At 40.7% G+C, this 16,274-nt stretch overlaps 1 protein-coding gene across 1 annotated transcript; it reads right to left on the reverse strand.

Annotated features, from left to right (window-relative positions):
- Positions 1-7,441: 7,441 nt before the first annotated feature.
- Positions 7,442-11,926, reverse strand: si:dkey-175g6.2 (stress response protein NST1). Its single transcript, XM_039777017.1, has 2 exons — positions 11,698-11,926; positions 7,442-9,644 (listed from the first exon to the last, which is right to left on the reverse strand). Exon 2 carries the CDS (start codon positions 9,613-9,615, stop codon positions 7,594-7,596), a length of 2,022 nt encoding a protein of 673 aa, XP_039632951.1. The 5' UTR covers positions 9,616-9,644; positions 11,698-11,926; the 3' UTR covers positions 7,442-7,593.
- Between the last annotated feature and the right edge of the window lie 4,348 nt (positions 11,927-16,274).

Below are 16,274 nucleotides of genomic sequence, written 5' to 3' on the forward strand. Positions count from 1 at the left end.
CTCGTACTCCTAATATACAGATGTTGATAAAGAGAATTATTTTCAACATCACAGTAAAAATATATTTATTTTGATACAAAAAAATGTCATTTCAAATTTAGGATGAGTAAACCAATGACCATTGTCTTTTCTGTTTTGTATGTTTGTTGTTTATGTTCTAATCATTAACGGGTTTGGAGCTGAAACAATTTAGATTTTGATAATTGATTATTTTATGTGATTTCTTAGGCTAAATGTCTATCAAAAGTAAAAGTCACATTTGGCATCAGAATGGCCCGTTTCGAATGGTAAGTCGCATTTTAATGTTGTAGCTAGTGAAAGTGGTGTAGGTTTTTTAAAGATTATTTTTTGGGGCATTTTAAGGCCTTTATTGACAAGACAGCTGAATAAATGAAAGTGGGAGAGAGAGGGGGGAATGACGTGCAGCAAAGAGCCGCAGTCGAACCCGGGCCCGCTGCGTCGAAGAGCAGCGGGCAGCGGGAAAACCTTTAAACGGGTGCCCGCTCTACCAACTGAGCTATACAGGCACCTGTGAAAGCAGGGTGGTTTTAACTATTTTATATACTGCATACACCAAAAAGCATCATCTTTTATAATATTTTGTGATATATCTTAATTTGCAATTCAAGATATTTACTACAGAGTATTTCACACTCTGTTTTATTGGTACTTTTACTTAAGTAAAGGATCTTTGCCATCACTGTAGATGTAGCCTTTACACCTTGTAAAATAAAAATGTCACAAATTATCTTTATCAACTGCAGCTCAGTATGTGTCATTCTGTCCATTGTGTTCATATGACTGCCATCTTGTGCACACAACAGCAACATGACTGCAACATTGTAAGTGACTTATTCCTCCAGCAGATGGAGGAAGAGCATTTGCTTTGCCGCTCCTAAACTGTTGTTGGACAAATAAACCAAAGCCGCATCACTACCCCAGGGCATTTCTGTCTTTCTCTCTTTTTCTCTATCTTTTGTTCATTTTGTCCATTTCATTTAGTCTCCCCTATGGTCCAGATTTTCTTGCATGAGCACCTCTTTATTTAGCTCTGCATTCCTGCGCGTTAATGTCTTCATTGACACAAGTTTACACTATAGTAACTTCACATTAGCCTGTAAGATATGAATGAATGCCAAACACAATTATCAACTAAAAGTTTTTATTTCAGGGTTTTAAAGAGCTTTTGTGTGTGTGTGTGTGTGTGTGTGTGTGTGTGTGTGTGTGTGTGTGTGTGTGTGTGTGTGTGTGTGTGTGTGTGTGTGTGTGTGTGTGTGTGTGTGTGTGTGTGTTTTGTGTGTGTGTTGTGGGACATGTATGTGTTTCTGTACGTGTCTTCCTGTAAGTACACAGCAGGTAAGGAGTAATTTGAATGTTTTTCCTGTATATGTGTGTGTTTTTTGTGGGAGGAGGGAGACAGGAACATAAGTGGCGATGACTCACCAGTCTTTTGTGACAGTGGTGCAGAGAGAGTGCTTTTCACCCATTTCTCTCCCTTGGGGCTTGCATACAAAACAAGAAATGGAGAGAGGATAAAGAAGAAAAGGAGAGGAAGATTGGGTGTTAGGGAGCATTAAGGAGGAGTCGGAGGGCATGGATAATAAAGGAAAAAAGGAGAAGATGGGGAGAGATGAAAGGAGAGAGCAAAAACACAAGGGTTGCAGAGATCATAAACAAATGATGCGGCTTCAAGGGAGACAGGCCTTTGCAGCTCTACCTCTGTTGTCCTAATGGCTGGTGAAAGTGTGGTTGATGAGGCATATTATGTGGCAAAAAATGATGTTCAACAATGGTACTTTAACAGACAATACATTTAACAAACATGGGGAGGAGAGAGCCACGATGACATGGATCAGATTATGGGAAAGTTCTTGACTGTTTGAGCAGCTTTCATATCTTAAGAAGATAGTCATTCATCTTTCAGCAACTTACTTGCTAAACAACCTAGTGTCATGTACAGTACAGATGAAAGGCCTACAATTTGCTGTGCATGATTCAAAGTGATGTTTTCTGAGGTGTTTCTAGATTTGATAGCATTTTAAGTCATTTTGTGGAACTAATATGAAGCCTACATTCTGGCCCATAGGTAACAATTTGTAGGTGTTTGCCATATATCATGTTTTTCTTGGATACTTTTAAAATTGTAGACCTTGACTCTAACAGCTGCTTTTATATCCGCAGGTCTTGAAAAGCTGACCAAAATTTCAAAATGAGAAACCACAAGTCGCAAGGTGTTAAAGCTTAGTAATGTACAGTACATGTTAAACAATTAAATCAAACTGTGACAGAACCTGACTTTAGAGTGCAAGAATCAAATATCATAGTTTTATTAAGCAAATCAAGAGACATAAACTGATCGCAACGCTTGTGTTCGCATTTTTCACTGTACAGATGTTCGATAATGATTTGTCAAATATGTATTGGACTAAAGTTCACTGGGTCAGAAACAGCATCCTGAATTTAATCACTTCAAAGATGGGTCAAGTTGCAGGTTAAATACCAATTAGCAGAATTTCTCAGTTACCAACTACTTTGACGTGAATTTTTCAAAGCAACATGAGGCAACCAACTGCTCTGACAAGGCTAAATTATCTTGTGTTCAAACAGGTGCATCAAAAACATTGCAGAATTAGGTAAAATCACATCAACATACAGCAACACAGTTACATTGATAATAAAAAACTACCAGGAAGTGTATGATGGCCATGGATTGTTTTCTTATTTTTCTTGATCTCAGTTTAACCTGAATCATCTCAAAATCTTTCTTTGAGAAAGTAATTGCCAAAATAGCAGCATAATCATGTTACACAACCCAACACAGAGCAGAGACATACAGAAAGAACAAGGAAAGAGGAAAAACCATCAAAACAGGGCATAAAATACACCATTTACTGAACAGAAAAACATAAACAAGATAGTGTTTGTTGCCATGCAACCTAATATGACCCATTTTGTATCAGTAATAGCGACTTGGTCTTTCATTTGTCTGTTTTTTTCAAGCCATGGGTAAACACATTCATTGCACCAACTCATAACCAGAACTTTTGCCAATGTTGGTCTTTTTGCACTCTCAGCGTGTAACCATCTGTATTACTACAGTGTAAACTAGTGTAACTCTACTTTATATGCATAGATATGCATAGTAAATTCAGTTTAGTTAACATCACGCTGGTATAGTTGAGCCCAAGTCCCACTGCTGTAGAAATTCATCATCATCATTTAATCAGATTTTGAAGGTCTTATAGCTGTATTAATTCAATATTCACTCTACTAATGGCTGACATTTTCTCTCATATTTCTGCTTCTGTAAATGCATGGGCTTCTTGGGGCCATTACGGATGAATTGCTTTGCTGTCAGACTCTTTTGTGCCAGGATCTGGATGTATACCACATCTTGTGCCTGTGAGAGCAAATGCATTTTAATTATATGCACCCAACAGGCAAAACATAAATGATTACTATAAGGGTGTAATGTGATCTAAAGCTTGACACAATTATCCCATTGTGCTGGAAAAAATGTAAATCTCATTTGTGTAGTATGTCCTCTGCACTGCCTCTGACTTCTCAAGACCTACTTTTAGCTTTAGGATCTTGTTGTTAGAGGGTTCGATCATCTCCAAAGGTGAGCAGAGGTGTCTCCAAGTCAGAAAATGCAGATGTTTCCTCACTATCTTGTTAAATCTGTAGAAAAAAACTATCATGGCACAAAGATAATAACTGATGGTACCAGAGCATTTGGATAAAAGCAAGTCATGTTGTGATGTTACTGATCGAGGCAGTATTCAGCGCAACTCAACATCCAATCATCCATTCATTTACGGGATTGTTTCCACTGGATGTCCCTCATTTTTGGCCGCATGTCCGTCACCTTCCACTTTATTTGTGTTGGCATGCTACACTCTGGTTGATTTATGAGGACTATGGTCAACTGGTCCTCAGATCTCTGCAGGGTAAATCGAGACAGCAATCTAGACTATCTGTCCAATCTCAGTTTTCTGTTGCAAGACTAAAACAACTTTTGAATGTACACATCCCCGAGGCTACTTTGAAGAGGCACCGTTGCTCCGTCCGTGCGCCCAAGACGATTGTGATTGGTACAGAGCATGTTTTTCTCCTATCCCAGAATATTGTGTGGACTGTTTGTGTGCCAAACAGTGTGTGTGCCTATTGTGTGCCAGCCTGCGGAAATAGGTCCGGCAGTGCAAGACTAGCTGAACACTAACTACTGTTTGCTAACATGTTCTCCATTTCAACTTATAGGGTGATGATATTTCAATGGATTCGGGTGTGTTATGCTAGTAGCAGCTAGCCTCCAGCAGAGATGAGGACCAGACTACAGAGGTATGGTAAGCTCACTTCTTCCTAACTCCACACCCCCAGATATTTTCTTTAAATTTCAAACTTAAACTCTTCTGCACCAATTGACGCTGACTTAAATGACATCATTTAAGGTGATTTATTAGACTTTGCACAGCTGTCTCTGTAGCCACAGAAGGCTTTATACAACTTTTTTTCACATATCCGGGTGTACTCCCCAAGATCTGTGAACCTACTTTGATGTGTACAATTGGTGGATTCACAAGAGAAATAAAAGGCAGAAACTAATTGTTACGGATAATTATTATTCATTATTTAACTATTATGCTAAGCTAATTGCCTGCTGACTTTAGCTACAGACATGAGATTGTTATTGATCTTCCCATCAAACTCTCTGCAAATGTCCACAATGTCTAACTTATCCTTTGCCTTGCCTTTATACCAACAATCCAACCACAGCCAATTTTATTATTACATTGCTGAATTTATATAAATGTTATGGACAAGGTCATTAACTCAGCTGTCAGCAGCTCTCGTAGTGTTGTTGACACCGGTTGCGTCTTTTTCTTAGTCCCAGTAGTACAGCTTGCTGATGGCTAGTGGTTAGCATTGCTGTCTTTAGAGCTCAAACAGCCTAATAATGAAATAACTTTAGCCAAAACAAATTATCATTTTCATTCTTACTTTGAATGAAGCTCCAAGCTGTAATCATACATCTGGATTCATAACATAGTGTCCAAGAATCACTCAGCAAACCAAGAGACAGCCATGAAAGGTACCATAGCAATCAACTGGTGAGCAAGCTGGCAAGATAACACGCGATTAGACCATATTGATAGCCTGCTAATCACTGTCAGTGTTTGTACCACTGACAGCATACATAAGGTTTGTTTTGATGCCAAACAAGTGGCAGCCACTAGCGCTTCAAGGAATTATAGCAGAAGGGCATATTGCCTGTGTGAAGTGAGAGTGAGGAGGAGGTGTGGAAACAAGATATGGCAAAAACCTATCTACCAAACACCTTTCCACTGGCTGATTGGCTGGCTCGAGGCAGGAGCGAACATGACTCAATCTTTATATTGAATGCCAGCAGCTAAATTACTATACAGCTCAAAGAGAGAGAGAGAGAGAGAGAGAGAGAGAGAGAGAGAGAGAGAGTGTGTGTGTGTGTGTGTGTGTGTGTGTGTGTGTGTGTGTGTGGTTGTGTGTGTGTGTGTGTGTGTGTGTGTGTGTGTGTGTGTGTGTGTGGTCCTGCGCAGTAAAGTGTACAGATGGATGACTCATCCACCAATCATGTGACTCATCAATCACTGCAGTTTACCATTTCCCTCCCTCTTTCAGAATTTCTTCGTTCTTCCGTTATTCCTCCCCTTTTTCATTTCCATTCTTTCTTTTATTCTCATCTTCATTCTTTGATTGTCTGGGAATATAATAAACTAAATAAAAAAATAAATAAAAAAATCCCTCTATAGGTTTTTTCTTTATTTGTCTCCATATTGATGAAACTGTGACATACTGTATATGAATCGACGGTCGCTATAAGCTTCAACTGATTTCCTCTTTTGTGTATTTGGATTTGTTACTCAAGTATCAAGTGTTCTTGCTATATTTGCTGCTATACAAGTACAACATAGCAAAAAAAAATTTTTTTTTATCATATACAAAATTTCAAAAAGCCATTAAAAAACTGAACTTTAATAAAATAATTTTTTTTTTTTTTTATCATATAGCAAAACTAGTAATCATCATGCTGTTATTTACACATTGCACGGGCATATTTATTTCACACTGTACATCTTACAATGCTAAAGGTGACATCAACAACAACACTCTCCTTTTACAAGACAGATGGCTTCACTGTGGACACAGTGGCCCTCCTCCTTTGAGATTTCTTTTTTATGTTCACAGTTTATTCAGAGAAAACAACCAACTTGAATTCCCTATACTGCTTTATTTTTTTCTCTTTTTTTTTGTTCTTTTTTTTGCTTCATTTTTTAAGATGCAAGTAGAAAGACGTGCATTTAACGCTTTAAGCACAATCCCTGACTCCCCGGCCTGAAACCTTTCAATGAATTTTTTCTGTAAATGAACAAAATGTTTGTAGCCTCTTGGTGGAAATCTGTTTTAAAAGGCTGCAGAACAGATTTGTGATTTCAAGTATTATTTTTTTTAAAAGAAAGTAAAAAATAGAGATAATGGGTTATGCAAGAAAAATGGCAAAAGAATGTGTGAAGATATGAATTGGAGATGAACAAAAATATGAAGGACTCCTACAAGGTCAAAAAAGTACTGTATGGTGGCGGTGATGGATCTGCCATAAATATGTTGACACAATAACCTCTGGATCCCCAAATGATTGAAAACCCTTCGTCCACCAGGTTGGAAGTGTTTAGTGTTTACGTTTGTGCTTTTGGAGTCCACAGGGTTTCTACATTGGGACCGGTTGTGATGATAATATTATGCAATATGATATTTCCCTTATAGAACCATGCTGCTTGTAAGGCAAAAATCCAAATCTTGAGTTTGAAAAACTGAAATGTGTGTATTTGGCAACTTTGCAAATTGCAGCTGTTTAAAGTTGATCCAATCGGGAATAAGAAAGGCAACTACACACATCAATACAACAAAAATATACTGTCATTGAACATTTGACAATAGCAGGTTTTTTTTTTATATTCGTGTAGTTAAGAATTCATTGAACTATTTAGTTTTGTAATATGACATACAGAATATAAAACAAAAGATACTAAGTGATGTTGTAAACATGGTCCTCTTACAATGGGCACATCTTGTGAATGTGTCAAACGTGATTATATGTGTGTGTGTGTGTGTGTGTGTCTGTGTGTGTGTGTGTGTGTGTGTGTGTGTGTGTGTGTGTGTGTGTGTGTGTGTGTGTGTGTGTGTGTGTGTGTTCCCATACTGTGTGTGTATGTGGTATAGTATCAGTGTGAGTATTGAATGCGTTGACTGAATGGGCAGACATACACCATGGTATGTTCTGTTTCAAAATGTAAACTGAGCAAGAGGCTGAACATGGTTACAGGGAGCCTAAACTGGGACCCCTTCATCCTCTCCCTGACCGAGAAAATCAACAAGAAATACAGTGATTGAAACAAAAACTATATAAATCTTATTTTTTTACTTCTTGGCCCTTAAATTTCCATCAGGTTCAAAACACATTCTTTTTTTCACCTCTCTTTTAGCTTTTCTCCAGCTACTGTATATCTATCCCACCTCTGTCAGTCTCTCTGATCTGACAAATGTCCAAAAAGTCTCTCAGTACATTCTGCGTTTCATGTAGATCCTCTCAATAAAATTTTCCAGTTCCTCCTCACTGTCCAGCTGAGGCACCAGCCCATCTTCCTCATAATCATCTCCCGGTGTGACTTGTTGATAGTAGTATGGGGGTCGCCTGCCTCTAGTGGGCGTGGTTATTGGTTTGGGCGGAGGTAGGGGTTGGTAGGTCCGTGGGTGAGGAAGGATATAGTTAGAGATATAAGGGGTAATAGGCAGGCGTGGAGCTGGCTGCTGCCTCCAGCCCTGCCCACGGTTCTTACCCCCAGCCCTGTGCCTGCGCCTTGGGGTCTGGAGGTCAAGTTCCTGGGGGCCGAATGGCTGGTCTCTGGAAGGGGAGGGTTTGCCATAATATTGTGGTTTGGGATATGGGAAATAAACAGGGTAGTATGCTCGATATGGCTTCTGGTAGTATGGATAAGAGGGAAAGGCTAAAAACTGTTTCTGGGGTTTATACCAGTAGTCAAGCTGCTTCTGAGGCTTATACCAATAGTCCTGTTTGTATGACTTGACTTTGTCCTTGTGCCATTTCTTGTTGGACTTGTTGAACCTATAAGGGGCTTTCTTGGGGTTTTTTGAGGCAGTGTAGTGGTAGATAGGCGGAACAGCCAGAGGAGGAGGTACCAGAGGCCTGAAGCGCGGGGCGACAGGGTTGTTGTTGGTAGGTAGCTGTTGCAACTCTTTTCTTTTCTTCTTCTTCTCCTCCACATCACTGATAATCTCAATCACATCATCAGCAGGCAGATGCAGCTTGCTGCTGATCTCAATCAGCCTGTCGATCATTTGCTGGTCCAGGTCGTCTTCATCGGAGATGACCTCCTCGGAACGCTTGTCCTCGGCGGTGTTGCTGGCGGCCCCCATGCTGCTTTTCTGCCTGGGCTTCATGTAGGACTGCTGCTTCCTCCCCATGTACTGCAGCAGCATGTCAGAGGCGATGTCTGCCAGCCTTTGCTCCTCCTCTCTGGCTCTCTCCGCCTCCTCCTGCTGCCGGAGCACCTCCTGTTTCTCTGCGAGTGCTCTCGCCTCCTCTGCCATGTGGGAGAGGCTCTCCTCTTCTTCTTCAACCTCCTCCTCCAGCTCCTCTCCCTCATCCTCAAAGTCATCCATGAAGTTGCCCCCCTTGGTGGGTCGGTTACGGGACTGGTTCTCCTCCCAGTGCAGCTTCTTTCCGGCTCGTGCTAGCTGAGTGTTGTATGCCTTGTAGCCCTTCAGAGGAGGCAGGATCTCATTATCTTGGAGACCCAAGTCAATGTTTTGGAAGTAGCCTCTTATTTTGCGCTGCAGAGAAGGATCATCTCCCTGTGAGGCGGAACTTAGTCTGGCCTTGTTTAAGAAACTTTCTAAATAATTTTCCTCCTCCTGCCCCTCATCTTCTTTCCCTTCTTCCTCATTTACATTATCAGCTCCAACATCCTCCATGGACCACCCTTGATCCTGCTCTGACCTTGTGTTTTTATCCTCCTCATCCCCTTCCTTTAATTCATCACCCTGAGCAGCTGTCAAATGGCTTACAATTAGCTGTTCAATAGCCTTATCAGCCACTCGCCCCTCCTCCTCCACCCCCCTCTCTCCCCCTGTCTCCCCTGTTCTCCTTATCTCACCACCCTCCAGGCCTTCATTGGAGGGCAGCTCCTGACTCTGATCCTCTTCCCAGTCTCTGTCTCTGCTCGCCTGGATTTCACTCTCCCCTGGGTGGTCCAGGGCCTCCAGAAGAACAGCGAGCACCTGCGCAGGGTCCATCAAGTTATCTGATTGGTTATCTTGACCCAGGCCCCGGCCCCGGTCTAGCGACACGTTGTCAGGGCTGGAGAGACTCTGGGCTGGGGGTGAGAGAAAGGGGGCGAGGTTGTCCTTTTTAAGGTCTGTCCGGGTGCGCCCCTCCACCCCTCCCTCCCTTCCCTCACCCCACACAGGGTTGGTGCCAGCCAGATGTGGAGTGACAATGAGCAGGACCAATAGGATGAGGTGGGCTGTGGAAGGGGCGTGATGACAGGTCATGACCATGCAGAACTGGCAGGAGGGAGGTTACGCACCTGAAGAAGAAAGGAAGAAGGCAGAGGGAGAAGAACAAAAGAAACAAGAAATTATTCACATTTGTTGCAGTTTTTTCTCTGGATTCAAGAGTATATGGAATTTCAAATGGCAATATACTGGCACATCTGGATCAATCAAATAATATACAGCTGTTTTGTGAAAAGGCAAGTCTAAAATGTACAGAGGATGAGTGTTAAATACTTCACTGACTTTAGTATTATAGCACAAATAGCCTGGTAGAAATTAAAATAGCATATAGATTGACAATCTCTAATTTAAAAACAATATATATTTCCACCATGAAGCCACCCTACAAAAGCAGCTAACACTGTGAGCAGTTTTGAATTGAACAAACGTTTGAGAACAAAGCATGCAGCCAAACGCAGTCTATTGAGCAATGTCAAATCCAACAAAGAAAGTTGCACGCTCCTCTGTCATGTCTTGTTTTTTTACAGATGTTTGTGTTGAAAAATCAAATTCTATTTTATAATATTTATTAACAGATCCATTTGTTTGCCATTGAAACCCCTGTGTATGTGGAAACACAGAGATGAAGCTCTGATCTGACCGTATAAATCAGTCGTGATTCTTTCGATATCTAATTGTCCATGTCTTTCAAGAGGAAGGTACTAATTTGCATACAGAAATTGCGCTTCGAACCTACACCAGAGCCATTTGTTGTCTGTAGTCGTGCGTTAACCCAGTCATTATCTCTCCACCGCGCGGATGAATTGATGTATGCTCGCATACATTTGTCTTCTAGTGAGATTTAACCGAGTTAACTGTTACAACAGTCAAGAAATTTAGGTATTGAATTTTCAGTCTGAAATTCTGGCATTTAAAAAAATGTCTCACCTCTTCGTCCAAGCAGGCTCCTCCAGAACGCACGCACTTGCCATTTTAAGCGCACAACGTCTATTTAATTAGAAAAATACAGAAATACGAATTGATCCGAGGTCTGTCTCTGTCTCAGCTGTGATTTTGGTATTCCATGTGTCAAAGCGATGTGACCAGGATACCGGTATAAAGACGGCAAGCACGGGGCATTCATGCGTAAAGCTGGCTACGGTTGAGTTATTTAACCCTACGGTCCCTGAGCGGTCCATCCAAATTGTAAATGAGTTGGTTGTTAAATTTAGGGGATAAAGTCGTTTTTGCACGAGGAACGGGGGAAGCAGGCAGTAAGTAACGCGGCTTTGTCATTGTGTGGTGTGGATTTTCTCCTCAGTGGCAGTGGTGGAATGCAGACAAGCACAAATTTGGGCAACACAGCACAGAGTGCAGCCCAAATTTGAACTATTTCCATTTTATAAACTGGATCAGCAAGGTGGAAAACGAAACAAATCCACTTAAGGTAACTGGCCTGCAGAAGACGTGATTTAGACTCTAATTTAATCTAGAATGAATCAACAGAAAATTGACAGTGAAATTTAAATCACAAAAATTGTTGTTTGTTATAATCACGTTTAAAAAATATCGACCGAATTTCTATTCGGATTTCTATCGCATTCTTGAGCAGCAGCTGCACACAGAAATATTTCTTAGACATAATTTATTATGCAGTGTAGAGGCTTAATTCTTTAATTATACCCCGAAAATAAATACAAAATAACATATGCTATTATTTTTTTGCTGTTGCAATTATCAATTAGTATTATACATATCAATACATTTATATAAAAAAAAATACTTGATTATTTAATAAATGTGTTAATTTCTCAATTTTGTGATAACATAAGTAAAAATAACTGTAAAATAATTGTAAAAATATTTCTCGATAACTTAAGTTTCAAAATGTATTCATATATAATTAAATAATCATTATAATTAGACAACCAACGGTCGCCCAGTTCCAGCAAACAGATGAATTCCTTTGATAAAGTTGAGATTGTAGAATAAATTCTTCTACACTCCTCAAGCCTAAAACACCCCTCACTCCTCCTAGGTTTTTACAAATAATAATCGGAATGCAATATCGATTAAATACATAACTGTATAAAATGTCTTAACCGATCTGATAATGGCTTGTGAATGAGATTTTGTTCCACTTACCTGGAGTCCCACTGTGGGGTGGGGAAGTGGTGAAACTCACAACGCGGGTAAAGCCAAGATTATTTCATGAATGGTGGATCACCTGAGAGAATTTCTGTCTTTCCCCCCTCTCTCTTTAGCCTGTGACCAACATCAAGAAGATAAAAAGCTGGCGGATCTTTATTTAGTTGTGTAGTGTGTTTGTATGGCAGCAGCCCTGGTGCTAATGTACAATTGAGTGAATGTTTTCACTGTCAGCGCAACTTTATTGTATATAACCCTCAGTGAACCACGTGACCACCCCCCCCCCCCCCCCAGCTGCAGGCAGTGCTGACGTCACTTCCATTGATAAGAATGTTGGTGTGGAGATGGCACTGTGAGTCTAGGCTGGCCCTAGCTGATGAATGAACGGAAATGGCATGAATGAAATAGTACTTTTCCTCAATGAAAAGAGAAAATTGTAGAGATAGAGCTGGTACGCAGCCATTTTCTTCCTCGCATATTAAAGGTTAGTGTGGTGCTTCTTCCTCCCTTGTTCCTTCCTTCCTGTGATCCGGCTTGTTTCAGATTCAGGAACGGGGGATTGCAGGCCATCAATTAGGGTCATTTAATGACGTGCTCCAAAGAATCAATGACTTGCATCTGCAGCTTCAGACAGAAAAGTGGTGTGCACTCCAGGGGCCGATTTTTCCTGCAGCCTGGTTGTTAAGCTTTTGTCCGAGGTGGCCCTGATCTTCTGTGGCTACATGGCTCACAGGCCACAGGAGCAGCCCTGCCTTGCTGCTCAATTTCCAGGGATTGCACAATTTTCCACCCGCTGTCTCGCATAATTTCTGGCTGCTCTCCATCTGTCAGCAACACATTGTGCTCTTAACATATCACCATTCTTTTCACACCACAGAGACACAAGTGAGTAACCTTTTGTGATCAAATCAGTAACACTTTACAGTAAGGGCGCATAATGCATTCATAATTGATGCACAATGATTTAATGCATGAATGAATGCAGGATGTATGATGAAGTCACCATTCAGAAATGATGTCCCTATGAATTTATGTGATTAGTTACATTTATATGCCCCCAAAATAGCTTGAATCCAGTTATGTACATAGAGGAGGGAATTTTGGCCCTTTGCATTAGATCACTGTCTAAAACCAGAACACCACCTATTATCATAGAAATATGAGGCTGTTTCATGGTAGTCAGAATGAAACATCTACATCACAGTAGGGGGGGGTGACACATAGGGTTTTTTAATTGATATTTTGTTTTTGCTGTTGTTGAAGGGGAGTGTAGCACAGAAGGAGTACACTCAAACCAAAAACATCTAGCAAGTGGCAGATGACAGATCAAGGGAGAATAGACGGACATGTTTGAGCATATCAACTTATGATTATCAGTTTGATTATGCGGCTTCCAATTTCTATGAGAAGTGGTACTGTTGCATGATCAAATGCTTGGATCTGAAAGTTAACATTCATTGATTGATGATAAATGAAGCATTATCTAATCACATAAACTCATAGTGACTCAATAATCCCTTAGTGACCAACAGCATTTAATGATGCACCCTGCATTAATTTACGTTAAATCATCCTGACCCATGCATTAGTTGCGCATTACTTAAGAACCTGATTTGTACCCTTATCATAAAGTGTTAACCATCAATGCATGTACTAAATATGAAAGTGTACAACTTTTCTTAATGATTATTTGTATGCTCTCTGACTCTAATTCTGACCATTATCAATACCAAGGCAAGGAGAAAAATTCAGCAGCCTTGCTGAAAAGTAGCAGTGCGGAATAGACATACAGTAAGTCAGCCTGAAGGGTTTAAACTACTAGTGCTTCCTGAAACAGCATAAGAATCAAATCTCACTAAATGAAAACAACTCTGGTATGTAGAGGGATGCTTTGATCACATGACCCACTCATGTGAATTCGCTTCTGTTCTTTTTTCAACTTTCTTTGTGCTCTATTTCTTATAAAATAAAAACCACTTCCACTGTCAACCTGTCATTCCCAAGGTCTGCTGTAATGGAGCATTTTGTACATTATGGTTGAAGGGCAAATAAGTACACAGCCATGTCTGATATTAAGCTTTCTTGTTGTGCTGATGGTAAAGGAAGACATTCCAATGGTATTCATGTTCTGGATAATGTAGAAACAAGTTGATTCACAATGTTAAAGCCAAGCTCATTTCCATACACTTCATTTGTCAGTGCCAAGCCTCTGCTCATGCCCTTGTGTGCCACTAAATTCAGCTGTCAGTCCTCATATGGGTTTGTTTCTCACCGCATCAAGGCTTTTATTTCCAGGTGTATGTCTGTGTGTGTGCACGCACGGTTATGGATGTTTTCTCTGTCTGTGTGTGTTAATACTTGCACTGTACGTTCAGTTAACCACAGATAGGGATTTATATTATCAGCGATGTTCTAAGGTTAATTGGACATTAGCTGCAGACGTCAGAGTCACATGAGGCCAACTTTATTAAGCCATTATTGTGTGGCCTGATTCAAAATGTCACGCTCTGCTGTTAGATTTTAGATACTTCTTATCTGATCAGAGAAATATAATGTGGGGATGAACAGAAATATCATGTTTGATGTCTCATTTTACAGGGTTTAAGCTTATCAAAAACAAACATACAAAGCTCATAGTGACGCTGCAGCAATTATACAGTCCTGTGTTTGTGAGCAGTGGAAAGCAAGGAAATAAGCTCACTCTCTACCCGAGAACTAAAATGGCGCTTTGTTTCTGTTTTGAGGTTTCGACTTGGTCTTTGTGTGTGCAAATATTAGTTTTGTGTTCACAGACGAGATATGCACACATCTAATGAAGTTGTAATTTGTTACGATGGCTTGAGGCGCCACATAACCTCTGTTTGATTAGATTTGTGCAAGGGACTGTTTGCTGCAGAATGCGGTGTGTGTGTGTGTGTGTGTGTGTGTGTGTGTGTGTGTGTGTGTGTGTGTGTGTGTGTGTGTGTGTGTGTGTGCGCGCGCGCGCGTGTGCGTGCTTGATGGCAGCAGCAGGCTTGGAGTGGTAAGCATGGAGCCGGAGGGCAGATGCTGATATAACGGTCTGGCATTATCAACAACTGCCACTCAGCATTAGTTGGCCCCTTACCCTCACTCTATGTCCGCACCCCCGCACTGACTCACACTCTGCCGCCTGCTTGGCCACTCACATAGATTAACACTGGTACACCGTGCTTGCATTTAATGGAATACACACTGGAGAACACACACATCTCACAGTAATAGTTCCATTTCTCTCTCCGTTATGCACTCTGTCTCTCTTTCTATCTCACACACACATAGAGACAAACACACTCTCTAACTGTAATGTACATTACAGACAAATGAACCTTTGGAGGAGGTTGGGGCATGCTGTCACTGATGGTTTCCCCGTGCAAACTGCTGAGACAAGAGGCGATGACTATATGTGGACGGCCTTTAGTTCCATTAAATTAACTTTCTTTTTCACTGTTGGTATTGGACTGCAGGGTCATCAGGCAGAGCTGAGAAATCGACATGTTTAAAACAAGGGGAGATAGAGAATGATGAATTCCCTATTTTTTGCTGACATTTTGGCCACAATTATGATAATGCAGGCTTGGGATCTTTGGGCAAGTGTGCTAATGCAACTACCTCGCACAGAAAAGGGTCTCTACCTGGAAGTGATAAAATAGAGCTTGTGATTAACAGAAGCTTTTCCACCCACGCCACTTTGTCAGGGGAGGGAAGGACAAGTAATTGCACCGTAAGGTTCCTACAACACAATGCATAGTTGGGACTTGATGATGTGTGCAGGACCCTGGCGCCCACACTATAATCTACAGTTTCATCTAGGGATTTGTTTTTTCATACATGCTTTTCAAAGTTAGAATTTGCTGCAGGATACATTCGTTACACACATTTCTGAAATGCATTTTGTGTGTTTTTGTCAGAGGAGACAAGACTATTTGTTTTATGGTGTAAAAAATGAAAGCGTGATTTACAGTGTAACTTAATATGTTTATGATAACATTATAAGGATAATCTTTTATCCATTAATCCTATTTGTTAGTGATCCGGTACAGATGCAGGAAATAGAAGTTGTCCGTTTTTGGCCCAGTTTTAAATGCCACCAGAGTTCAATATCTTTCTCTCTTTCTCTTTCTCTCTCTCTCTCTCTCTCTTCTCTCTCTCTCTCTCTCTCCCTCTCTCTCTTTCTCTCTCTTCCTCTCTCTCTCTCTCTCTCTCTCACACTCTCAGGTCGCTCTCTGTGAGTCAATCAATCGTAATGTATGCTGGGAAAGACACAGCTTGACCGTTAAAACTGGACTAAATGTAAACAGAAAGCAGAACATTTTTAGGGAGTTGCATTTTCACTTTGTGATATAAAAATAGAACAGAAACCGAACAGAAATATGAATAAATCAATACAATTCAAAGATGTTTGTGGCTTGCAGGAAAAGTAAATGTCTCGAAAGTGATACAGACTCAAATATAAAAAAAAATTCTGCTGCCTCCATCCTCTCAGCTCCCTGAAATCCTTAACCAGCACTGCAAAGAATAATGTTTTCTATTCACATTGTCCAGCACTGTGAATA

This window comes from Perca fluviatilis, chromosome 16 (genome assembly GCF_010015445.1).
Source record: "Perca fluviatilis chromosome 16, GENO_Pfluv_1.0, whole genome shotgun sequence".
In the NCBI taxonomy this organism is placed as follows: domain Eukaryota; kingdom Metazoa; phylum Chordata; class Actinopteri; order Perciformes; family Percidae; genus Perca; species Perca fluviatilis.